General features: G+C 50.3%; 3 protein-coding genes across 3 annotated transcripts; all 3 read left to right on the top strand.

Annotated features, from left to right (window-relative positions):
• Positions 1-2,344: 2,344 nt before the first annotated feature.
• SIGLEC10 (sialic acid binding Ig like lectin 10) lies at positions 2,345-9,234 on the top strand. Its single transcript, XM_033127337.1, has 11 exons — positions 2,345-2,539; positions 2,622-3,005; positions 3,143-3,427; positions 3,706-3,753; positions 3,891-4,154; positions 5,252-5,299; positions 5,431-5,688; positions 5,781-6,077; positions 6,754-6,856; positions 6,942-7,071; positions 8,567-9,234. Exons 1-11 carry the CDS (start codon positions 2,467-2,469, stop codon positions 8,828-8,830), a joined length of 2,154 nt encoding a protein of 717 aa, XP_032983228.1. The 5' UTR covers positions 2,345-2,466; the 3' UTR covers positions 8,831-9,234.
• Positions 9,235-18,999: 9,765 nt separating this feature from the next.
• C15H19orf84 (chromosome 15 C19orf84 homolog) lies at positions 19,000-20,786 on the top strand. The gene is made up of 2 exons (XM_033127036.1): positions 19,000-19,100; positions 19,830-20,786. The coding sequence occupies exons 1-2, from the start codon at positions 19,066-19,068 to the stop codon at positions 20,353-20,355; spliced, it is 561 nt and encodes a 186-aa protein (XP_032982927.1). The 5' UTR covers positions 19,000-19,065; the 3' UTR covers positions 20,356-20,786.
• A 543-nt stretch (positions 20,787-21,329) lies between these two features.
• Positions 21,330-25,120, top strand: LIM2 (lens intrinsic membrane protein 2). Its single transcript, XM_033127035.1, has 5 exons — positions 21,330-21,380; positions 21,703-21,883; positions 23,238-23,387; positions 24,418-24,552; positions 24,755-25,120. Exons 2-5 carry the CDS (start codon positions 21,709-21,711, stop codon positions 24,814-24,816), a joined length of 522 nt encoding a protein of 173 aa, XP_032982926.1. The 5' UTR covers positions 21,330-21,380; positions 21,703-21,708; the 3' UTR covers positions 24,817-25,120.
• Positions 25,121-25,882: the final 762 nt, after the last annotated feature.

Here is a 25,882-nt window from a genome sequence, read left to right as displayed (position 1 = left end):
TTGTCTGTGCGTGTTAGCCGTTTGAGACTTTGGTGACCTTGACAGGAACAGTTTGAGTGACATGGGAATGAAGGCAAGATTGGACTGTTGGATAGGATGGACAACCAATACAGGAGGACTGGTCCTTGAAGAAGTTTTCCTGTGAAGAGAAGAGAGAACCCTCAGAGTTTCGGGAAAAGGGGAGCAGGGGGCTGATGGTGTTAAGACCACCCCCAGGAACCTCTCGACAGGTGCTGCCAGAAGGGGAAGGGTCATTCTACAGGCAGGGTCACTGAAAGGTTGCCTGACCTCACTTTCCACTTCTCCCTGTCAATGTGGTTAGACCTGCCAACGTCCGCATCTGGTACCGGAGGCCTCCTCGGCCCCACACCTGAGGGATCAGCTCTGAGGTTTGAAGGGAGATCTAACCCTGAGGGTGGCCCACACTCTGAGGTGGGGTTCTGAGGCTTGCAAGTCAGCCTGGAGGAGCCAGGGGGCCACAGATTGACATATTTCGCCCCAGAGTGGCAGAGGGTCCTTTCTCCCTTCTCCAGATGAAGGGGCAGCATTGAATAGTGGTGTGGAGAACCCACCCAAAGACCAAGAGGTTGCCATTCTCCTGGTTCTTGCCCCAGGTAGTCCCATAGACGCATGGAAATGCTCGAAGGCAGAGGTGGGGCTGGGCTTAAGCTGGGGAGGTGGAGTGCGGGACTCCAGTCTCAGTTCTTTCAGGACAGGCCCCCAGCAGGACCAGGCATCCTTCCCTCCCTCTCACTTCTCCCTGGAGAGTCTTCTCCTCCATGAGCTCCCCTAGGAGGAAGGAACCTGTCTGTCCCCAGGAAAGCCCAGGTTGGGCAGTGAGTACCAAGGATCAGAGTGGAGAGGAAGGCAGATGTTATGAACTGAATTATGTCTCACCTGCAATTCACATGTGGAAGTCTTGATTCCCAGTACCTAAGAATGCGACTGTATTTGGAGATAGGGCCTTTGAGGAAGCAACTCAGTTAAAGTAAGGTCGTAGGGTGGTCCCAAATGTAATAGGACTGGTGTCCTTATAAGAAGGGGAGATTAGGACACAGACGCACACAGAGGAAGGACTATGTGAGGACACGGGGAGAAGACAGACATCAGCAAGCCTGGTAAGGAACCTACCCTGCTGACACCTTGGTATTGGACTTCCACCCCCCAGAGCTGTGAGGATATACATTTCTATTGTTTAAGCTGCCCAGTCTGTGTCAGTCCAAGCAAACGCGTAGAGGGGAGGTAAGAGCAAGGGCAGGCACAGATACATGTCACCTCCTCCAGGTCACCTTCACCTGACTTCCCTCCACCATGCAGAAGTGACCCGTCCATCCGCAGGCCCATTAATGGGGGTGAGGGGTAGGGGTGGCAATGATGAACGTGTCAGTGCTTTTCTGTTTCTAAGTCTCTTCATTTACCAAACTGGGTCCCCTTGAAGTCCGACACTGTGTCTGATGTCTCTGTGTGTCCCCCGTACAGCACGGCGCCTGCCACCCACGAGGTCCCAGGGCACGAGGTTCAATGGACTAGCAGTCCCTTCGTGACCAAACCACAGTCATTTCAAGAAGGCAGGACGGGTGAGGGGAGCAACATCTGAGGACGTTTCTCTCACTCCCTCCTCACCCCCATCCCCTTTATGTCGCCGCGACTCCCACCAGCAGCAGGGCCTCTGGGTGTAGGTGTTCTTATCCCGACAGGTGTTACAAGGACATGTGTCCGACTGTATGACAGAAGAAGCAGGCGCAATGGGCAAGTGGACGCAGGTCTTGGGGGTGGGTGCTCCTGGAGGACCAGGGTCAGTGAGCCCACCAGGGAGGATGGTGGGGGTGGGCCTGAGGTCCATCCATCGTTGCCAGATTTAGCAAATAAAAATAGAAGGCACCCAGTTAAATTTGAATTTCAGATAACAACATACCATTTTAGTGTAAGTATGTCTTATGCAATATTTGGGACATACTTACACTGAAAACAATGATTCATTGTTTACCTGAAAGTCAGCTTTACTGGGCATCCTGCATTTTATCTGGCAAGGCCAGCCCTGCTCCTGCCCCCTGCCCCCCAGAAACCCACCGTCAGTTGCACTCACCTCCGTCTCCAGGGGCCCCTGGAGGAAGGGCTCACTGTGGACTTTCACTTCTGCTTCTGCAATGACCCGGGGCCTGGCAGGACAGCCCCCACCTTCCACCCACCCCCAGCCAGGCACCAGGGCTAGACACATGTCTTCCACTCCCTCCCCCAGAGGTGACCCAGGAAGGCCCAGGTCAGCCAGCCCAACACCAGGCAGGTCCCTCAAGAAAAGACTGAGAGTCCAAGTGGGCGAAGGAGGGGTGGGGCGTGGGGAGAGAGGGAGATTCCTGTGGGTCTCAGCCCAGCAGCTCATTTCACGCATCAGCTCCCCAGGCTCAGCTTCCGCCTGCCCCTGGCTTCCCCTTCTGCCCCTGCCCAGTGCCAGTCAGGGTCTGGGGAATGCGCCTGTCTTGGTCCAACTTCTCCTGTGCAGAGATGGTCCTGATGCTGCTCTTTGCCGTGCTGAGGGGCGGTGAGTGGCTGAGGGCCAGAGGGCCCTGGGGGGGGGGGGGGCCAGGGCTGAGGTTGCAGCTTGAGCCTCTGTTCTACCGCAGCGTCTCCAGTTCCGAACCCAGAATTCTTGCTGAACGTGCAGAGGATGGTGACAGTGCAGGAGGGCCTGTGTGTGCTCGTGCCCTGCAACCTCTCCTACCCACGCATAAACTGGACTGAAGATACCCCAGCTTACGGCTACTGGTTCCAAATGGGGTTCCAGCTGACCACTAGTCTTCCAGTGGCCACAAACAACCAGTCTCAAAAGGTGCAAAAGAAAACCCAGGGCCGATTCCAACTCGTGGGCAGTCCCCAGGACAAGAGCTGCTCCCTGCTGATCAGAGACGCACAGAAGGAAGACATGGCAGAGTATTTCTTTCGGATCGAGAGAGGCTCTTACGCGCGATATAATTTCAAACAACATACGTTCTCTCTGAGAGTCACAGGTATAGAACTGGCTCGAGGTGGATTGGGGTGGGACCCCCTTGCTTCTCAGACTGGGAGGGACTGTGGGGAATGGAGCAGGGGATACCCCCTGCAGTATCCCATCTGGGAACTCGGATTGTGTCCTCTCTTCGTCCAGCCCTGACACGGAAGCCAGACGTCTACATCCCAGAGATGCTGGAGCCTGGGCATCAGGTAACAGTCATCTGTGTGTTTGACTCAGACTTTGAGCAATGTCCAGCCCCTACTTTCTCCTGGATGGGGGCTGCCCTCTCCTCCCAAGAAACCAGATCGACAGGGTCCCATGTCTCCATGCTCACCCTCATGCCAAGACACCAGGACCACGGCACCAACCTCACCTGTCGAGTGGACTTCTCCAAGAAGGGTGTGAGCACCGAAAACACCGTCCGCCTTAATGTGGCCTGTGAGTTTGGTGTGAGAGGTCCGGGTGATCAACATCCACAGTGGGTGGGGGAGAGGTGGCCGGTGCTGGGTGCCCTGGGTAGGGTGTCAGCGAGAAGGTGTGGAGGTGGGAGGGGAGGTGGCTGTCATCTGGTCCTCCCTCCATAAGCATGCCTTTGTCACTCCTTTGTCACTTGTTTTTCCTGAGGATAGTCACACTTTCTGTTCCCTGAGGAGGTTCTCTCTGGCTGTGGGGAACCAACCGTTCCTTCCCCCTTCCAGCTCACAATCTTTTTGCAGATCCTCCCAAAGCCCTGTTTATCAGCACTTCCCCAGCCAAAGGATCAGGTACCGAGGGCCTGGAGGGCAGGGTGGGGTTGTGCCAGTCCTCGTTCATGGATGAAAAGCTATCAGGAGGCTGGGGAAACGGCGTTTGTCCCTTCAGCCCATTCTCTGTCTCTCTCTCTGTGCCTCCTGCTCTGCAGCCCTGGAGCCCCAGGAAGACAGCCTATATCTGCAAGCCCAGGAAGGCCAGTTCCTGCGGCTGCGCTGTGCTGCTGACAGCAGGCCCCCTGCCACCCTGAGCTGGGCCCTGGAGGACAGAGTCCTGTCTTGGTCCCGCTCCTCAGGGTCCAGAGGCCTGGAGCTGGAGCTGCCCAGGGTGAAGCCTGCGGACGCGGGGCACTACACCTGCAGAGCCGAGAACAGGCTTGGCTTCCAAAGCCGCACCCTGAACCTCTCTGTGCAGTGTGAGTGTGGCCAGCAGGGCCCCGTTTCTGGGAGGAGAGAGGGTGAGGGGGCAGGGGCTGGAGGCAGGATCCTAGAGCTCGAAGGGACCTGGAACCCCCCCAGGCTTATGGGACTAAGGATTCTGATTCCAATTCTGATGTAGGTATTTTTCTTTCCATCACCAAGCAATTCTCTGACGCCAGCTGGATGTCCTACAAGTCAATTCAATTCTGACACTTTCGCCCCAGAAATAGAATCAGATCCCACAGGTTAAGGGCTCACTCTCACAAGACTGGCCCCACACAGACACCAATCTCAAGTCCAAGTTGTCACCTGTGCTTCTGACTATAAATCAGAGGCTACAGATGGGAGCTTCCACGACCCTCTCCTTACGGTCAACTAATTTGCTAGATAGAGCAGCTCACAGAACTCAGGGAAATGGTTTACTTACTAGATTACCAACTCGTTGCAAAAGAATTCAGGAGCAGCCAAATGGAAGAGATTCGTAGGGCCAGGTATGGAAGCGTGTGGACCTTCCATGCCCTCTCCAGGTGTGCCCTCTCCATGAATCTGCAACCCAAAAGCTCTCCACCCCATCTTTGGGGTTTTATGGAGGCTTCATTACAGAGGCATGATTGATTAAATCCTTGTCTCTTGGTGATTGAACTCCCTGTCCACCTCCTTCCCCTTTGGGAGGTCAGGGGGTGGGGCTGGGATTCCCAACCCTCCAATTGCATGGTTGGTTCCCCTGGCAACCACCCCACCCTTAGGTGCTTTCCAAAAGTCACCTCAATAACATAAACTCAAATGTGGTAAAAAGGGGTTTGTTGTGAATATCAAAATACCTTTATCGCTCTCATCACTTAGAAATTTCCAACGGTTTCAGAAGCTCGGTGCCTGCAACTGGCACAGTAAACACAGGGACCTACCCTTCTTAACCATCTATTCCCTTGGGTAGTTTGTGTCACTCAGTGGTGGCTCACACTCAGCAGGTGATTCCGTCCTCCTCCCCCGCCAACCACCCCCCCTCCCCCCCTCCCGCCACTGTCTCCAGGGACCCTTTGCCCAGAGTGAAGCCTCTTGCCCGGCTACAGCTGGAGCTCTGTCTCTGTTTCAGATGCCCCAGAGAACCTGAGAGTGATGGTCTCCCAAGCCAACAGGACAGGTAGGAAGGGGGACAGAAGAGCCAGGGCCTCTCAGTGCCCAAATTGGGGGCCTAGGTGTCGGAAATGTCAGCATTCAAGAGGGTCCCTGTGCCCTCAGCTGTGCCTCTGTCCTGCCTCTTCTCTCCCCTAGTCCTGGAAAACCTCAGGAATGGCACATCCCTCCCTGTCCTGGAGGGCCAAAGCCTGCGTCTGCTCTGTGTCACTCACAGCAATCCCCCAGCCTTGCTGAGCTGGGCCCGGGGGGGACAGACTCTCCACCCTTCCCAGCCCTCAGACCCTGGGGTCCTGGAGCTGCCTCAGATACAAATGGAGCACGAAGGAGAATTCACCTGCCATGCTCAGAACCTGCTGGGCTCCCAGTATGTCTCTCTGAGCCTCTCTGTGCACTGTGAGTGGGGGGATGGGGGACCCCTGGGGGCAGGACACCTGGGTGCTGGGGAGGGGAGAGGCACCGCTGACCCTTCTCCTCCCTCCCCACAGACCCCCCACAGCTGCTGGGACACTCCTGCTCCTGGGAGGAGGAGGGTCTGCACTGCAGCTGCTCCTCCCGAGCCCAGCCGGCCCCCTCCGTGAGCTGGTGGTTGGGGGAGGGGCCGCTGGAAGGGAACCTCAGCAATGCCTCCTTCAAGGTCACCTCCAGTTCAGTGGGGCCCTGGGCCAACAGCTCCCTGAGCCTCGGCGAGGCGCTCAGCTCCAGCCTCAGCTCCAGCCTCAGACTCAGCTGCAAGGTTGGGAACGTCCATGGGACCCAGAGTGTCACTGTCCTGCTGCTTCCAGGTGAGGGGGCCCGTTGGACGCCCCCTGGAGGCAGGGGCTGAGGCGGGCAGGGGCAGGGTCCTGTGGTTGGAGCAGGAGCTGGAGATGGGGACATGGTGCTTGTGGCTGGGGGTGCAGAGGGGAACATTGTGGGGACAGAGCCCCAGAGAGCAGTTTCCAGGCTCTCGGCCTCATGTGGAAGGGTGCTAGCTCGGGTGGTAGATGGCCATCAGCTGTGGCTGGTTGGCCGTCGGCTGTGGCCATTGGGCCGTTGGCCACTAGTATAACTGCCGCGGCTGCGTTGGGGAGTCGAGGAGAGTCGGTCGGTTGGCAGCAAAGCGGACAGCAGGTCGCACGTCGTGTGAACCCAGCCTCCAGTGAGACCATAGTGGTCTGACTCCCCTACCTATGGCTCCGCGGGTGTTCCTTTTTGGCCTCACCACATCCTGCGTTCTTATGTGGGGAGCGGGAGCAGAGACCCCGCAGGCTGTCCCGCACCACAAACATACAAATCAGAAGGCCTGACACCTGGGCCTAGGGTGCAGCTGGGTTTTAAAGAAATAGACCAAAAGGGATTGTAGGTAAGACGTCTGGCATCTGGAATGGGAGCTGGAAGCCGGCGTGCCTGGTGGCAGGTGGGTGGGAGGACCCAGGTTGATGGGAGAGGCTCAGAAACGTCTGACCATCCCTCGTGCAGATAAAAAGGGACTCATCTCAGAAGGATTCTCCAACGGAGTAGTTCTGGGCATTGGCGTCACCACCCTCCTCTTCTTCCTCTGCCTCTGCCTCATCCGAGTCCTGTGAGTGAGGAGCAGGAGAGGGCGATGTGGGGTCTGGGGCCAGGGGAGGTGCCAGGGCACACACAGAGGTGGGTCGTTTCCTCAGCCTGAAGACTCTGAGGAAGAAACAGACCCAGGCGGAGACTCCGACCCAGGAGGAGACTTGGAGGCCCAGGATCACAAGGAGGAGCACGATCCTGGATTACGTCAACGTGGTCCCTAACATCGGTGCCCTGGTGGGTGGCTGAACGGGCTGCCTCTTCTTTCTCTCTGTGACTCCTGAACTCGCTCCTCCCCAGCCCTGCTCCCACGCTTTGCCTGAGGGAAAGCACGCATGTTGGATTCTAATCCTGACTCTCCTGGCACCTGCTATCTATGAGGCCTTGACCAAATCACTCTGTCCATTTCCTCCTCCCTTTCCTTTGAGAGCTGGTTTGAGGAGTACAACACTTGCACTTGCTCTATATGTAGCAGCTATTCCATTATTGCCACCACCAAAAACATTATTAATTATAAGTAATGATGTAACAATCATTAATATCACTGAGAGGCAGTATGTTCTAGTGATTAAGAGCAGGGCGGCCTGGGTTCAATCTTGCTTCCATCGCTGTGTGTTCTTGGGCAAGTCACTAAACGTCTCTGTGCTTCGATTTCTTGAACTATAATATGGGGAAAATAGTAGTACCTACTACCTAGGATCTCTCCAGGTATTTGATATGCTCAAATTGTACCTGGAAAACATTTATAATCATACCTGGCACATAGTAAGTGTCAGAAATGCTGGATATTTTCCAGAAGAGACCTTCTATATCCTGATGACTCTGAAATTTACATCTCCCAGATACACCCCTAAACTCTAGACTCACCCGTGAACCCTAGACTCATATGCAGCTGTCTAGGCAGCATCTCCATGCTAGTGACTCCAAAAGCAAACTTACGAGTCACTTCAGCTCTTCCCCGTCTCCTTCATCCTCCCATCTCAGCAAATAGCACCACGTTTGCCCCGGCTCAAGCCTAAAGCCTCAGACTCGTCTTCCATGCCTCTCTTCTCCATCACCCCACAATCAATCCGTCAGCAAATCCCCTTCAAAATACATTCAAACCACTCGTCTCCCCACCTCCCTAGTCCGTGTGCCAACATCTCTCCCCGGACACCACTGCCGCCTTCTACAGGGCATCTCGGCTCCCCACGCCCCAGCCTATTTCTCTGTACATGATATCTATTTAAAACCCAAATAGGTCCATCACCCCTCTTTAATACAACCAAGGGAACAATGGATTGATACATGCAACCAGTTAAATAGAGCTTAGGGAACAAAAAAAATGAAAAAGGCCAATCGCCAATGGTCACATACGCATGATTCCATGTATATAAGTCTACAAATGATAAAATTGTAGAGATGGAGAACAGATTAGTAGCTGCCCAGGGTTGGTGCTGGGAGGGTGACGAGAGGGACTCTAGAGGGGGAGCAAGAGGGAGGTCCTTGTGGTGTTGGTGGTCACAGGCTACCTGTGTTAGTCCTAGAGTGGCCGTAGCCGAGAGCTGCAGATTGAGTGGCTTAAACAACACACATTTGTTTATTGTTTCTGCCCCAAGATGGAATATAAGCTCAGCAAGAACAGACTTCGTTTTACTCCGTGATGTAACCCCAGTTCCTTCATCTGTGCCTGGCACGTGGTAGGCACTCAAGGATTGAATGAATGAATGAATGAATGTCATTTTCCCCTTAGGCGCGGAATCGGAAGGCCCAACCGAGCAGTCCTTCCCGGACCCCTCCTGCAGATGCTGACTCTCCACAGTCTAAGAACAGCCAGGAGCTACGCTGTGTTTCCCACTGTGGTCCAGGACCCAAAGCATCCCGACAAGCCCCAGAATCAGGGGACAATGAGGAGGAGCTCCATTATGCAGCCCTCAACTTTCCAGGCCACAGACCACAGGTGACCCAGGAGTCCAAGGACACTGGCTCAGAATACGCAGAAATCAGATTCCACTGAGGGTCCACAGGCTGTGGGACAGGGATCCAGGCTAGGGAGGAAGGCAGGGCCATTGAGAAGACGAGGAAGAGGGCAAAGTCACTCTCTCTCTCTTTTTTTTTACTCCTCAAAGCATGGGTCATCCCATCCCACACCTGGCATTCGAACTGCTTGACAAATCTCCAGAGTGACCTCTGAATACACAAGGATAAGCTTTCCCTTTGATATACCCAGCACCTCCCTAGCTGATAACTCAGTCTCATGTTTCTCAACAGCGGGAGGGTCTTTAAAGACGGTTCAACACCATTTGTGTGAGGTCAGCAAGCTAACCTGTCAGGTCAAACCTGGCCCTACGCCTATTTTCATTCCACATGTCAGCCAAGAATTGTTTTTTTTTTTTTTTTTTTTGTTTTTTTTTTTACATTTTAAGTGGTTGGGGAGAAAAAAATCAAGAAAAGAAGAATGTTTTGTGATGCATGGAAATATGAAATTTAAATGTTGATGTTCATTAATAAAGTTTTATTGGAGCCCAGACACTCCCATTCTTTTATGTATCACTGTCTATGGCAAGTTTCATGTGGAATTGAAGTGCCAGCCTGAAAAGCCTAAGATACATAGCGTTTGCTTTACAGGAAAAGTTTACAGATCTAGTCTAAAGTAAACTCACCTATTTCTTTTTACAGAAGAGGAAACAGAAGCAGAGGTTCAGAAAGGGGCCAAAAGTAGCCAAGACCTACGTGACAGTCTGTGGGACTAGATGGAAGGTTCCCAGGGTGAGGATATGAGGCACAAAGAAGTTGGGGGTGAATGCTTGTCCACCCCCAATCTAGGGAAGAGCAAATACTTGAGGGCATGGGAACAGGAACACTGGCGAAATGGAATGAAGAATAAACTGGCAACATGTTCTGATACAACCAGCTGGTGAACAGAGGAAAAGGAGTCTGTTTCACACAGCAAAGCAGGTCTTTTCTCTTCCTCCTTCCCCAGAGCTCATAGTTCTAATTGTTTCATGAACAGTCCTCCTGGGGCATGGTTGCTAGTTGTCAGGCAGAAAACTGGGGATTCAGAAAAGATGCTGGTCTTTTCATTTTTTTAAAGTGATAAATTACACAGTTGGAAGACAGGAAGAGCTGAAAAAAAGTATGAATAAAGCAGAAGAGGTTATAAGTAAAGCAGAACAAAATATGGGTAAAAGCAGGTCAAATAGGATTTTCTCAGATCACAAACTGTACATACAAGGTTGGACAATTAAGTTCAAGAACTTGTTTGCAATGATGTTGCTAACCTTTTTTGATATCAGAGGGATTATTCATTATGAATTTATACTAACTGGACAAACAGTTAACTACGTTTACTATTTGGAAGTGCTGAAAAGGCTGTGTGAAAAAGTTGGACGACCTGAACTTTTCACCAATTCATGGCTCTTGCATCATGACAAAGCACTAATTCACACGGCACTGTCTGTGAGGGAGTTTTTAGCCAGTAAACAAATAACTGTATTGGAGCACCCTCCCTACTCACCCGATCTGGCCCCCAGTGACTTCTTTCTTTACCCAAAGATCAAGGAAATATTGAAAGGAAGACATTTTGATGACATTCAGGACGTCAAGGGTAATATAATGACAGCTCTGATGGCCATTCCAGAAAAAGAGTTCCAAAATTGCTTTGAAGGGTGGACTAGGCACTGGCATCAGTGCATAGCTTCCCAAGGGGAGTATTTCAAAGGTGACTGTAGTGAGATTCAGCAATGAGGTATGCAGCACTTTTTCTAGGAGGAGTTTATGAACTTAATTGTCAGACCGCATAAGTGGCAGTGTAATTATGAGGGAGGGAAGGGGAGGAAGGAAATTCATATTTTTAAGCACCTCCTAGGTATTACATTGTGAGTAAGTTATTTATAGCTGTCTCTTCGTCCTTCCCCGGAGTTCATAGTTCTAATTGAGCTCTGTGGTGTAGTTCCTGTGGTGCATGATAAAGTGTATCTTCGTGGTGTATGATAAAGAATATCTTCACGGTGAAGATATCTGAGACTCACAGAGGTGAATTTACTTACCTGAAGCCACCAGGAGAGATGGGCGGAATCAGGAATCCCAACTGGCTGGCTGACTCTAAAACCACAGCTTTCCTTGTACTTCGCAATTCTTCCTGAAGAGAGCGCTCGTGAGTGAAAAGGACTCAGAGCCCTGGGCACTTGGCTTGGCTTGTGGAGAGACTGAGACCTAAACGATCTAGCTTATAGTCCACAGGATCAAGATGAGAGGGGATTGGGGGAATGGACGAAAGGTGAAGGAATTAAAAAGTACAAATTGCCAGTTATACAGTCACAGGGATGTAAGGTACAGCATAGGGAATATAGTCAATAAGATTGTAATAACTATGCGTGGTGTCAGATAGTACTAGATTTATCCAGATGATCACTTTGTAAGGTATATAAATGTCTAATCACTATGCTGTACACCTGAAACTAATATAATTGTATGTCAATTGTAATTGGAAAGTAAATTTTTTAAAAAGATGCTATTTAATTGGGAACAATTGACATCTTTATAAAATCCTGTCAATATTTTACATGGTATTTTCTCTAATTTAATTGTGTCCTTTAACATTATTTTTCTCTATAATGTTTTGTAATCTTCCATGTAGAACACATGCATATTTTTGTTAGATTTCTTTCTAGGTATTTGATATTTTTTGGTTCTATTAAAAATGGTGCATTTCTTTTGATTTCATTTTCTTGTTGATTCTGGTATGTAGGAATACACTTGAATTTTGCACGTTATCCTTGTATCGATCAACCTTGTGAAATTTGCCTCTTTAAGTAATTCATCTGTAAATTATTTGGGATTTTCTATGTAAAAAATCATATCACTTGATAATAAACATTTCTTTTCTTTCGCCAAAGGGGCAATAAATAACAATAAATTTAAGAGATGCTAAAGAGCAGGGCAAGATTTAGAAGGGAAGGCATATAATTTCAAAAGATGACAACTTAGACTGAGAGGAAAAAGCTGTGAACGAACAAGTTAACGTTTTCCAAGCACAAGCAGAGGGGTGTGGCCGATGTCCTGAGCGAGAGAAAAACCGAGGATGTTCAGAGATAATATCCACTTCAGCTAAACCCTCTCAAATTCCAGAGCTATTTATCTGTAAAAACGTCTGTGACACTAACATATATTGAGCACTTACTACAGGCGCTGTTGCTTAATGCTTATATTATCCCACCTAATAACTCATAAAATGTTAAGGGAATTTTTGACCAAAGACTAGGGAAGTCTCCCTTCTGGCCAGGAGTTTGACGTGGTAGTTACCGGGTAGTTGATGATATAGTAAGCAGGCCCACTCTAACATGTTTTGCTTCCAAATGTGCCAGCACATCCAGGTATTGAATAAAATTAAAAACTGAATTGGCTTCAAGGACTGAAGTTGGCCTCCAGAAGTCAGCGTACACGGTAACAGAATTACAGACTCATGGATGGGGTCACTGAGTGCTTCCCTTTTATAGATGGGTCTTAGAGAGGGACAGGGTCTTGCCTAGGTCACACTGTGAGATAGCAGAAGTGAAATCCAAAACCCAGACAGGTCCTAAAATAGATGAGCACTGCAGGTCATGAATGCCTTTTCATAAACTTAGAGTGGGGAAGATACTAGAGGGACCTCTGTTTTTCTTCCTCAAACCCCAAATCCTGCCACGAGAGCAATCCTTCCAAGTTTGTGTGACCTGGGAAACTGCAAGATTACAAGGTTGTGTTGCTAGGGCAACAGGTTTGACCAGGGGTTGGGAACTTTGAAATGTGTGTTAAGGTCCTGACTTCTGCAATCATGACTTGGGATCGGAGGGGCTGGTGGGGATGATGTTGTTATCCAGTACTCTTGGGGAAAGGCAATGTTGTGTAGATGAAAAACATTAATTAGTTTAAAAAGAAAACAAAAAAAACTCTACCTGGAGTCAGAAGACCCAGCTTGGACTTTCTTCATTGCCAAATATCCTCTGTAATCAGTTAATGAGAGACTATCAACTCCAGGAAATATAAATATAAAACAGTTCCATATTTCTAATCACTGACTCAGTTGTGTTGTTAAAACTTTTTCTCAGCCCTTAACAGTGTCTCGGACATTCCGTAACTTTCTAGTCAGCTCTGATGATTAGAACTCAGCCTACTCTTAAATCTTCACCTCAAACTTGGTTTAAACCCCCTTGCCTCCCCTCTCCATCCAGCAGAGGTTTAAGCTGAGACCTGACTCCTTGGAGAAGACAGGGATACCAGTTGTCCCTCACACACCTCTTCTCCATTTCCACTTCAAGTTTCCCAACATATTGGGGCTTAGAGGAGGGACAGGTATGGGGACAAGTGACTCTTGATCTAACTGGCTGCAGCTATGGCCTCTTGTTGGCTGAAGCAGCTTCTCTGGCTAACCCTGCTGGCCCTGTGTGGCAGGTGTCCAAACACTGGCTTTCTCATGGAGCAAAGTGTGAGGATTTGGGTGTGCCCAGTGACTTTCTGGACTCCTCTGTTTCTTTCACTGACACCTTCTCCAGTTCCACCACTAGCAGATGCCACATGGCCTCTCGCTGACCTCTTGGGTGAGATACCTTCTAGACGGCTGAGGCCCAGTTATCACCTCGGTACCCACTTGACTCACACATCCTAACCGTGCTGGACTGTGAAATTCGGGCTGCACTACCTCCATACCCACTGCAGACACCAGCCACAAGCTCAGAGATCCCAGGCCACCAGCACTTCTGACTGACTATAATAAATTCAGGGGTTCCCGTGACCTCATGGGCAGTAATTCACTACAACGACTCACAGAACTCAGGAAAGTGCTGTACATACGATTAGTTTTATTATAAAGGCTACATATCAGGACCGCCAAAAGATGAGATGCATAGGGAGAGGCCAGGGAAGGTCCCCAATGCAACGCTGTGTCAAGATGCATTGCCTTCCCAGCAAGTGGATGTGTGTCACCAGCCAGGAAGCTCCCCCTAGTCTTGGTTTCCAGCCTTATTAGCATAAATTCAGGTGTGGTCCAAGGGTCCTACTGTAGATAACAAAGACCTTCCTGTCACTCAGAAAATTCCAAGGGTTTAGAGGCTCCCTCCCAGGAGCCAGGGACAAAGGCCAAATTCTTTATTACATAACAGAAGCCAACTTTGAGCTATCACTTTTTTACCCTACATGCCAGGTATTCTGTGCCATCTCCTTTGCGATAGCTCTCAATCCTCTCTTCCCCAGAAGCCATCACCAGATGATCTACCTTCACAGGTGTATCTCCACCTAATGTCAGTTCAAAATTCCTTATTTTCCTCTAAGAGGATATAAAACCTAAGAAACATATAGCCAGAGCAGCTAAGAAAGGCCATACATTTAGCTACATGACTTTGAGTAAGTTATTAGTTTCCTCATCTGTAACATGAGAATACCTATTAGGGCTGTTGTCAGGATTGAATTAGATAAAAGTACGTACTTGGAATAGAGTCTAGAAATAAGGGGTGGTGAAAATGCAGAGAGCTCCTGGGTCAAAGTCTAAAGGTGACCCCTGGGCCTTGAAAGGGCTGGGTGGGGAGCAGTGAGGTGGGAGATTCCTCCAAGGAAGGGAGGCAAGGATGACCTCTTGGACCTGGGGGTTTGGGGAGTGGAGGGAGGAAATAAGGGCAGGTAGGGGTGGCAGTGAGAGGAGCTCCCAAGACCCGAAGGCCCTGTGCCTAACCTGCATTCAGAAGGACCTCCAAGTTGGAAGGCTTGGATGAGTGGTTACGGCTCAAGGGAGAGAGCAGGGCCCCCAGAGTCTCCAGGGCGGGGACTTAAGAAAATACGTGAACCCTGTGAGCCCTGTGACTTGGACGGTCTGAGGCCGTGGCGGGGTGGGGTGGGGGATGGGGAGCAGGGAAAGGAATGGTTTGGTCCTAAGGCGGGGATGGGGCAATGGGGCTCTCTAGTGGGCAAGAAGACCCCTAGGCGGGATTCCCCTCTCAGCCCAGGGCCTCTTGTCCTCTCCCAGCTTCGCTCGTATCTCTAGGTCTAGGCTGGGTCTCTCACGACGCGGCCGACGCGAACAACGCCACCCTTGGCGAGCGCGGGCAACTGACCCCAGGAGACGCCGAAACAAAAAAAAGTCAGTTACAAACGGAAGCTCATCCACCAATCAAAGCCGAGGACGATGTCTCGCGCTGCGCTACGTATCAAGGAGTGGGCGGGGCTCAGAGCAATCAATGCCACAGTATTCCCACGAATCGGAAGCTTCGCTTACCCCCGACGCAGCAGTTGATTGGTCACTTTTCAGTACTTGCCTGTCAATTTTGGAAGCTGAGTATAAAAATCATTTCCTTAGAGACGCCAAGATCCCTCCACCGCCCTCCTGGCGTGGAAGAGGTCCCTTAAAGGGCCAGGTAGGTGGTAAATGAGGAGGTCTGACCTTCATTGCAGAAACAGGAGAAACAATAACGGCACGAAACAAGGAGCATTCCCATCACGCTGGAATCGAGCAGTAAGCGCTATTTCGCGAAGAAACGGAGACTCAATAAGCCTCACCAGCGTGCGCTGGTAAATAGCGGAGCAGGGATTCGAACCCTCAATTTCCAAACCCTGTCTAGACATAATCTGGGACAGATAGACCCAGACTAAAAATCTGGGGACCCAGATCCTAATCACAGTCGCCATGAAAGGCAACCCTGCTTTCTTCATAAAAAAAAAGTCTTTAGCTTCCAGATACCTGGCCTTTGCTCACTGGGCCTCCTTCTCTAGAAACACCTCCCTGACCTTACCCTCCACCCCTTTCCTTGGGCACTCATTGCTCCTGTTCCTCCTTGTGTCCTGGGTCTGATTGAAGCAGGGCCCAGCTGGGCCCCCAGTACTCAGAATGCCTCTGGGACGCCCTGTCCTGGTTCCAGCTCCTTATCTTAAAAGATCACCTTGTAAATGCTTGCTTTTACAAACTCCATCGCTTAGCATTTTTTCCAGGTTACTCCCCCACCGTTCCGGGATCACTGGCGCCACAAGAGATATAACAGAAGGGGGCATCATGATAGGAGATAGAACCTCCAGGACGGTCTTGCAGCCTCTGGGAGAGTGCCGTGATTTTCTCTTAAATATCCCAGCGGGTCTGAGAATGTAAGGCAGTTTTTGGAGGTGTTAACCCTCTGCCTTCTCAGATTACTGGTGCTCTGATAATAAACGCTTATTCTCTGACTCAACTCCTGTGTCAATCTATTGGCTGAGTGGCGCAGGCAGCATGAGTCCCGGACTCATTTAGGCCTCTGGTTACATGATAATGCTGGAATGTTACTGTCCATTTCTGTGTCTGCCCCCCACCCCTCAAGACTGAGAGCCCTAGGAGGGCAGGTACTGGTTCTGCATCATTTCAGTGTCGCCAGCATCATCCAGCAAAGGGCCTGGATTCAAGAGAACTCAGAAAGTGAAAGCTAATATCTGGGATTTCTCATCCTTAAAATGGGATGTTGTTGTGAACCTCTCAAAAGAAGATTCTTGTTCAAAGGGACTGCGCAGGTGGAAAACTGCATCATTATTTCCCCATTACTCACCCCCAGAAGTCTTACAGCAAGTCCTGATAGTTCTTCCTCCAAAATACAGTTGACCCTTGAACACTGTGGGTGTTAGGGTTTGGATCCCTGTGCAGATTTTCCCATCTATAATTTTTAACTCCCCCAAAACTTAACTAATAGCTTACTGTTGACCAGAAGCCTTTAGGAAAACACAAACAGTAGATTAACACGTATTTTGTATGTTATATGTATCATATACTGTATTCTTACAATAAAGTAAGCTAGAGTAAAGAATGTTATTAAGAAAATCATAAGGAAGAGAAAAATGCATTTATAGTCTGTATGTATTTATCAGAAAAGAAAATCTGCATATAAGTGGACCCTTGCAGTTCAAAACCATGTTGTTCAAGGGTCAACTATACATCTCAAATTCATTCCCATCCCTACTCATCCCGCCTTCCTTGGTGTCACTGCCACCCCTCGCCCGGACCATAGCAGCTTCCTCCCATATGTCCACTCTTGCTTTCCACCACAATCCATTCTCCAAACTACAGACACAGTGCTCTTCATAAAACATAAATCAAATTATGTCATATCTCTGCTTTCAAATGTTCAAAGTCATCTAAAAAAAAAAAGAAAAGCATCCAAAGTCTTTACTGTAGCCTACAAGGTCCTCTGCAATATCTGGCTTCTACTTGTATCTCCATTAAAAGCACAGACTCTGGAGCCAGGCTGCCCAGGGTTCAAATCCCCGTTGTGCCCTAAGGCAGCTTACTTAATTTCTGTGAGGCACAATTTGATCCTGTTTGAAATGAGGATTAAATGAGTTACAATTATTAATTGAAACAGGTCTCTGTTTTTTTTTTTTTTTTTTTTTTTAAGATTTTATTGGGGAAGGGGAACAGGACTTTATTGGGGAACAGTGTGTACTTCCAGGCCTGTTTTCCAAGTCAAGTTGTCCTTTCAATCTTAGTTGTGGAGGGTGCCGTTCAGCTTCAAGTTGTTGTCCTTTCAGTCTTAGTTGTGGAGGGCGCAGCTCAGCTCCAGGTCCAGTTGCTGTTGCGAGCTGCAGGGGGCACAGCCCACCATCCCTTGCAGGAGTCGAACCGCCAACCTTGTGGTTGAGAGGATGCGCTCCAACCAACTGAGCCATCCGGGAGGCAGCTCAGTTCAAGGTGCCGTGTTCAATCTTAGTTGCAGGGGGCGGAGCCCACCATCCCTTGAGGGAGTCAAGGAATCGAACTGGCAACCTTGTGGTTGAGAGCCCACTGGCCCATGTGGGAATCGAACCGGCAGCCTTCGGAGTTAGGAGCATGGAGCTCTAACTTCCTGAGCCACCGGGCCGGCCCCAGGTCTCTGTTTTATAAAATAGCTGACTAGTTAATATTTCTCAAAAACATAAAGGTCGTGAAAAACAAGGAAAGACAGAAACTGCCCCAGACCAGAGAAGACAAAAGAGATGTGATGACTGAATGGTATTCTGCCTTGTATTCTGGAACAGAAGGGGACAAAAAAGGCATTAGTATAAAAATTGGTAAAATCCAAATAAAGTCTGGAGTTTAGTTAACAGTCATATTGATTTCTTACTTGTGACAAATGCTCCACGACAATGTAAAAAGATAATATTAAGGAAGCTGGGTGTGGAGTATATGGGAACTCTGTACTTAGCATCCTTGTGACTTTTCTGTAAATACAAAGAATTTGAAAATATATATATATATTTTTAAATAGACCTATTCCTCTCTTCCCAGCTCATTCCTGCCCAGTCCCTCAAACGCTACACTAATTCCACTCTCAAACCTTTGCGTTTGCTGTTCCCTCCACTGGAAATACTCAAGTCCGACGTCTTCTGGCTCCTTCCATAACCATCTTATCTAAGGTAGCTGCCCCAGTGCCTCTATATCCCCTAGCCCTGACTTCACATCTTCACAGCACTTACAGGAAATGTATTGTTTGTGTCTTATCTGTCTCTTTCTGCCACATGTAAGTTCCACGGGAATAGCGTCTCTATCTTCTTGTCTTGAGCTACATCCCCAGTGCCCAGCCCAGCACAGGACAGGCACTGGTATGTATTTCTTAAATGAATGGGTATAAGAATGACTATTGCTTCTTAATAAAATGCCATCAGCAATAACGATAAGTGACTCTCATTTGTTGAGACTAATTACAGTTCAGTTTCTGTGTTGACGACTTTACACACGCGGTATTCTTTAAACCTCCCAAGAACCTGGGAGGTAATAATAGCCCCATTTCTCAGATGGGGAAAATGAGGCATAGACTTAAGGTCACAGAATAAGTCAGAGACAGAGGTTAGAATGGAATCCAGCCCCTAAGATTCCCAGCTCATCTACTAACCTCTCTACCCTGGGGAGGGTTCAGACGTCCAGATTTCCCTGTCTAAATGTCCCCTTAATCCTAAAGAACACCAGCAGGCCCCCGGAAAACAGGTATACCAATGGAGAGAGAGGAGAGGCTAGGGGTCCTGACTCCTGAGTCTGAGGGAAGAGGAGCTGGGGGCCTAGACTCCTAGGTATTGGGGAGGTGGGCACTGTGTCCTGAGCTGAGTGGGATTGAGGAACTAGCTCCTGCGAACCCACCCTGCCGTTCTTTCCCATGGCGACTCACGCTGTACAGGCCACGCCCCGTTTCTGAAAAGTCCCGCCCGCCCGTTTTCTTCCCGACCCCTCCCGTTTCCGTGGGTCTTGGAGAAATCAGGTGGAAGGTGCTAGAAGAAACTTGAGAGATCCCTGTGAGGATGGAACAGCGAAAGGAAGAGACTGGGCCTGAGGGGTGAGAGACTCACGACCTGCGCGGAGGACAGAGACCCAAAGAAAGGAGGGCACAGAGAAAATCAGAGTGGTGAATAAAGCCAGAGAAAGTATCAGAGAAAAAAAAAGTCTCAGCTATCATCACATAGAAAGAATCTTAGGGGATGTTGGTGACAGAGTTGAGTGAGATACTTAGAACTAGACAGAGAGCTAGGAACAGGTATTCATGGAACAGAAATTTGAAGAATGGAAGAACCAGGAGAATGGAAGATGTCAGGAACAGTTGTAGGGCTGGAGAAATAATAATAATAATAATAATAATAATAATAATAATAATAATAATAATAATCTACATTTCTTGAACACTGCCCAGACCCAGCCCTTTAATAGGCACCTTTGATACCATCAAAAGCCATCTTTCGGTATGAAAAGTTCAGGTTCAGAGTGGGAAAGTGATTTGGCCACACACACCGTGAGCAAGAGAGGCAGCCTGGAACTGGAACGGAGTTCCGTCTGGTGCTGAAGTTTTGGCAGAGCTGCCTGTCTCTCTGTAAAGAGAAATGGGAAGAAACAGAGAGGGGTGTGGAAGGAGAGAGGGGTGGGGAGAAGGGGGTGAGGGCGGCAGAGGTGGACGCAGAACTCAGGATAGAGAGAAATGGACTTGGGGAGAAGCACAGAGGCAGCCAGGCTGCACTAGGAAAGACATAAGGAGATGATGAGAATCACTGACTTGATCCTCTTGTCATTCTAGGAACAGCCTGCCCCTGCCATCACCTGGGACTGAGTCGTGGCCCCTTCCACCTTTCCCAGCCCTGCCACCTGCTCTCTTGGGCACCCCAGATCCAGCCCACCTGGGTCTCCCCGAGAACCTGGCCTCTGTCACGGTCCCCATCCGTCTGGATGCCCTCTCCTACCTTCTGCACAGTGCCCTGATGGGGGCGTACACCTTTCAACAGTCCTTGCCCTCCTGCCCCTGCAACCCCCAAGCAAATTGCACCCACCCAGGCACCACCAAGAGGCCATCCAGGGGACGCGGGGGCTGGGACGTCCCACGCAGGCCAGGCCGGGGCCGGAGCCAGCGGCGATGGGGACCTGGGAGAGCTGAGCAGCCAGAGAAGGGCTGGGCAGGGGGCTCTGGGGCTGGCCTCAGGACCCCGCTGATGACACCACCATCACCACCAGCACCGCCTGCCCAGGATGAGAAGAAGGAAGTGCAAGGTCCGGAGCCACCCTTGGACCTGTCACCTGCGGCTGAGGACTGGGATGCTGAATATTAGGACTCTGGTGGGGGGAGGGCACCCTCGGGGTCACCGCGAGGGTTTTCCTGGAGCTGCCAGCCATGTCAACCCTGTCAAAGGTACCCTAAGAAGCATCCAGCTCCCATCCTTCTTCCCCCAAAACCATGGCTTTAGGAGTGGAGCCTGAGAGTCAGCTGGTGAAATCTGGACCTGACTTAGGATTCCAAGCTAAAAAAGCCTTAAACCTCATACTCAGTGACTCTCCCCATTCTGACAGTAACCCCAACTATAGCGACAACCCTCACCTCATTCTCAACCCCAGGGGCTCCTCCAACTCCATCCAGACCCCATTCTTAACCCCAAAGCTACTCACAGGTACCTGTGCAGCCCCCATCCCATCCCCACTCTCGGTGCCATAGTCCCAATCCCATTCATTCCCATCTCCGTCCCCATCTACACCCCAACCCACTTCATTCCCAGCTTCTTCATCCTCACTCCCCACCTACCTCAGGCCAACCCAATCCTTACCCTTCACCTAAACTGGATCCCAGACCCAGCCCATCTTCCATCCCACCCAACCCCATCTCGTCCTCAACCTCTATCTTGTCCCAGCCCCTACTGCTACATGCCCTATGACCCCACCCGCAAAGAACCCCATAGGCCCAGTGTATCCAAACACCACCCCAGTTCCTGCCCTGGTTGAGCAATAAATGGATAGCTGTTCTGATGTCTTGTGTCTGTGTGTGTGCTTACGCAGCTCAGGCCAACCCAGTGGGTGCCATGAGCAAGGCCTGTGAAAGGGTGGGAGGGTGGTCGGAATGGTCACAGAGAGAGGCCAGCAGGGAGGGAGCGCCTGGATCCCTGTGTCAGCGAATTCCATTTGGGGCCTCTGCCACCGTTGCACTTCTGCCTGCTGGAAGCTGCTGGGCCATGGGGCCATTGTGTGGGGAGGCTTAAGGGATTTGGGGGACCCAGGGAGCAAAGAGGCCAGCGAACTGGCTCGACACAGTCTGCACAGAGGGGCCGAGGCGGACAGAGGGCTCAGGACAGGCTGTGCCATTCAGGTAGGGACCAGGCATGGGACCTGTGAACCCCTCCTCCCCCAAGACTTAGGCCTCCCATCCTCCAGCTCCTTTCTATCCCAGGGACCTGGAGAGGTCCCAACTCCTAGCCTCCTCCCCACTTAGGACCTGGAAGTCCAGGCCCCCAGCCCCTTTCTCCTCCAGGACCTAAGGGTCTAGGGCTTCAATCCCTCCTCTCTCAGATTTAGGAGTCTAGACTCACAGCCCCTCCTTCCCCAGGACCCAGGAGCCCAGTCCCCCTGCCCTTTCCTCCTCCAGGACCCAGGAGTCCAGTTCCTGACCCCATCTCTCCCCTTCCCCACAGATCACCATGTACAGCTTCATGAGTGGCGGCCTCTTCTGTGCCTGGGTGGGGACCATCCTCCTGGTGGTGGCCACAGCGACAGACCACTGGATGCAGTACCGGCTGTCGGGGTCCTTTGCCCACCAGGGCTTATGGCGGTATTGCCTGGGCAGCAAGTGCTACCTGCAGACAGACAGCATCGGTGAGACTGCAGGGCAGGGTCTGGGTTGTGCTTGGGGTCAGAGCCCTGCGGGGCAGAACCTCACAGCCGAAGGGCCACCTGTTTTGCAGATGGAGAACCCTATGGCTCAGAGAGGGAAAAGGACCAACCCAAGGTCACTCAGCATGGAAGGGGCAGAGCTCGGATTTCTTCCTAGTACAGTTACAGGATGTACTGATTGAGGAATTAAGTAGGGAGAGGTTATATCTCCTGGCACAAAATAGAAGTCAGGCTAGGGCGAGTGTGGCTGGGAATAGCATTTCCTAAATATTTCCTATGTGTCAAGACTACTAGGTATTGGGGGATACAGAAATAAGATGGACCCTAAATTTGCTAAATACTGAATGAGGTATTTTTTAATTACTTGCTATGTGCCAGGCCATGATATATATATATATATATATATATATATATATATATATATATATATATATATATATATATTATAAAAGTGGGAATAAGAGTAGTACTTCCAGTACAGGGCTCTTGCAATCCATATTACATACATATATATGTATATTACATATTATATATGTATAGTATGTATATAATATATATTATGTAATATACTATATCTCTATCTCTATGTACCTCTAGAGACACATAGCAATATAGCATATTACACAATATATATTTTATAGAAAGAGAGAAGACGGATCCCCAGGGCTCAATATCTATTCATTCAACACGTTTATTGAGCAACTATTATGTGCTAGGCACTAGGTACTGGGCATATAGCAGTGAATGGGAAAGCAAGACCTTGTCCTCATAGAGCTGAGAATTCATTGGGGAGAGACAGACATCATAAACAAGTTAAAAATAAATAAATAAATAAATAAATAAATAGGACATTTTCAGATATGGGCAAGTGGTATAAAGGAAATGAAATAGAGCAATGGGAGAGAGGATAAAGAATGATTAGCAGGAAAATATGGGGAATCAGCATTCATTCATTCATCCAACAAATATTTCTCTAAGCCCATGTGCAAAGCAACCCTGTGCTGTGTGTATCTGTGACATAGAATCAACCCGGGTCCTGTCCTCAGGGAGCAATCAGGCTGGAGGGGGAGACGGACAAAGAAGCACAACATAGAGCATGGGATGGGGATGATGCCTGAGGGGCAAAGGGACATTTTCTGGAAAAGGGGATTTGGGAGTTGGGCTTTGGAGGATGAATAGGAGTTTGCCAGGTGATGAGGAAGGCACTTGCTGAAAGGTGAAGGAGGAACTGGATTAGGGACATGGAGAGTGGCAAGGCATTCCTGCCCTCAGAGGTAGCAGCCTTTACCATCGAGGTCACGGGAGGCATGGGAGTGACCATGGGGTGCTCCCACAGCGTACTGGAATGCCACTCGTGCCTTCATGATCCTGTCCTCCCTGTCTGCGACCTCCGGCATCATCATGGGCATCCTGGCCTTCGCTCAGCAGCCCACCTTCACCCGTGTCTCCAGGCCCTTCTCTGCTGGCATCATGTTTTTTGCCTCCAGTGAGTGGACCCACACTTCCCCAAACCTCTCCCCACTCCCTGCCACTCTCTAAGCCCAATCCAGCTCCACTTCCAACACCATTCTTATCTCTGACTCCTCCTCACTCTCAGCTTCGTTCCCATCCTAATTCCAACCCCTCGCCCAGTACCAACTCCAAGACTATTTCTAATTCCACCTATTCCAACACAGCAGTTCAGTTCTGGCATAACTTCCTGGAGCTAGCGTCAGATCCCACAGGTTGAAGGGTATGGTTCCCAAAAAGACTACCCCTACTTCAGTTGCAGGTAGAGTCCCCAGGCCACCTGCACTTTTGACCTACAAAATTTGAGGGTTCAAATTTGGCTACAAATTTGAGGATTCCTGGGACCCAATCAGGTTTGAAAATTTGCTAGAACAACTCACAGAACTCAGGAAAGCACTATGCTGATAATTCTAGTTTTACTCTAAAGGATCACCTCAAGACTAGCCAAATAAACAGATGCAGAGGGAGACGCTTGAGAGGGTCTGTCACCCTCCCAGCACGTCCAGGAGGCTCCAGTGTGCTCCATCGTCCAGAGATTTTACTGGCGCTTCATGATTGAATCATTGGCCTGGGGACTGAACTCAGTCTCCAGCCACACTCCGCTTCTCAGAGGGGCTGATATCTACTGGCACAAAACCCAACTCTCTATTCCTGTTGTTGGTCTTTCTGGTGACCAGCTCCCATCCTGAGTCATCTCAGCTCAACAACAGGCGGGATCCCAAAGGCTCAAGAATAGCAAAGACACTCTCAGAACTCAGGAAATTACAAGGATTTAGAGCCAGCCTCCCAGGAAGCAGAGACAAAGACCAGATTCTTTATGACGCAGCACAACCCTCCCCCACCCCCACTCTCTGTCCGTCTTTGCTCTCACTTTCAACTCAACGTCTTCACCCTTATCTCCACCTCCATCGACCGACCCTATCTCACCCCTTTCCTCAATCTCACGCCCACCCCATCTCCACCCCTAACCCCCATCCCCACTCCCACCCACACCCTCTTCTCCCCAGCCCTTTTCATCCTGCTGGCCTTGGCCATTTACACTGGAGTCACCGTCAGCTTCCTCGGTCGCCGCTTTGGGGACTGGCGCTTTTCCTGGTCTTACATCCTGGGCTGGGTGGCCTTGCTCATGACGTTCTTTGCAGGTACAGGGGTTGATGGTGGGAAGGGCAGTGTCTGGGGCAGAGCGGGCAACACTCCAGAGGGTGAGACGATGGGTGTCCCACACGGTCCCCCAGCACTGAGCCAGAAGGCAGACCCCAGGCCCTGTGGGCACCTGGAGAGAAAGGGAAAGCTGGGGCAGGGGCTTTCAGTGGGGAGCATCCAGTGGGACCTTTTCTCGCACAGGAATTTTCTACATGTGTGCCTACCGGATGCATGAATGTCGGCGCCTGTCCACGCCCCGCTGAGCCCAAATGTATCCACCAACTTCTCCTGGAAGTTAAAATGAGAGAGAGGAGGAATGGGAGAAGAGGAGGGGAGGGTCTAGAGGTCTGAAATCCGGGTTCCTGGGGTCATGAGGGGGCTCGGTCCTGGACTCTGGGTGGGGGCTCCTGACTCCCGAGTCCAGTGGGGGAAGAAGGAAGAATGGGGCCTGGTGGGAGGGAGTCGAGAAGACTCAAGTCCCCACTTGTCAGGAGGGGAGGGGTGTCTGAGAAATGGAATATCCATTAGAGCAATTTGTTGGAGTCTAATAAAACTGATGTGAAACTATTATAATGTGACCGTGAGGGTTGGGGTGAGTGTGGTGGTTGGGGTGGTGGTGGGGGGTGGTAATGGCGGCTCAACCTGCTATTTCTGGAGGCATGCGGACAGAGATAAATCACCCAGCCCCCACCCAGAGGACAGTTCAACTTCTAGGAAATTGATGTGGAGGTCCAATTCTGACACCAATTCCTATGTGTATGTTTCCCCCGACACCACCAAGCAATTAACTCGATTCTGATGTCATCTGCCTGGAGACAGCATCCGATATCACAAGTTCAGGGCTCAGTCCTGCAAGACTGCCCCCTGCTGCAGATGCAGATTGCTAGTTCAGGTTGTCACCTGTGCTGCTGACCAACCATCTGTAGGTCGGTGGTTCCCATGACCTGCTCCTCAGGTTCCATTAACTTGCTAGAGCGGCTCACAGAACTCAGAGAAACATTTTACTTACTGGAGCACCGGCTCATTATAAAAGGATATAACTCAGGAACAGCGAGATGGAAGCGGTGCGCAGGGCCAGGTCGTTGGAAAGGGTGCCAAGAAGCTTCCATGGCCTCTCCAAGGTCACCGTTCTCCCCAAATCTCCAAGTGCTCACCGACCTGGAAGCTCCCCGAACCCTCTCCTTCTGGGTTATTACGATGGTTTATTTCATAGGCATGATTGATTGAGTCCTTGGCCATTGCGGATTGAACTCAGCCTCCAGCTTCTCGCTCCTCCCCAAGGTCAGGGGCTGAGACTGAAAGCTCCAGTCCTCTAATCACGTGGTTGGC

This window comes from Rhinolophus ferrumequinum, chromosome 15 (genome assembly GCF_004115265.2).
Source record: "Rhinolophus ferrumequinum isolate MPI-CBG mRhiFer1 chromosome 15, mRhiFer1_v1.p, whole genome shotgun sequence".
Classification (NCBI taxonomy): Eukaryota; Metazoa; Chordata; class Mammalia; order Chiroptera; family Rhinolophidae; genus Rhinolophus; species Rhinolophus ferrumequinum.
This window is presented reverse-complemented; position numbering and strand designations above follow the sequence as displayed.

Excerpts from the sequence above, each read along its gene's own strand:
- C15H19orf84 (XM_033127036.1), top strand. The coding sequence starts at position 19,066 with ATGGAACAGCGAAAGGAAGAGACTGGGCCTGAGGG. Across the intron at positions 19,101-19,829 it reads GAAGAGACTGGGCCTGAGGG|GAACAGCCTGCCCCTGCCAT; the intron begins GTGAGAGACTCA and ends TTGTCATTCTAG.
- SIGLEC10 (XM_033127337.1), top strand. The coding sequence starts at position 2,467 with ATGCGCCTGTCTTGGTCCAACTTCTCCTGTGCAGAGATGGTCCTGATG. Across the intron at positions 3,006-3,142 it reads GTTCTCTCTGAGAGTCACAG|CCCTGACACGGAAGCCAGAC; the intron begins GTATAGAACTGG and ends CTCTTCGTCCAG. Across the intron at positions 5,689-5,780 it reads TCTGAGCCTCTCTGTGCACT|ACCCCCCACAGCTGCTGGGA; the intron begins GTGAGTGGGGGG and ends CCCTCCCCACAG.
- LIM2 (XM_033127035.1), top strand. The coding sequence starts at position 21,709 with ATGTACAGCTTCATGAGTGGCGGCCTCTTCTGTGCCTGGGTGGGGACC. Across the intron at positions 21,884-23,237 it reads CCTGCAGACAGACAGCATCG|CGTACTGGAATGCCACTCGT; the intron begins GTGAGACTGCAG and ends GTGCTCCCACAG. Across the intron at positions 24,553-24,754 it reads GCTCATGACGTTCTTTGCAG|GAATTTTCTACATGTGTGCC; the intron begins GTACAGGGGTTG and ends TTTCTCGCACAG.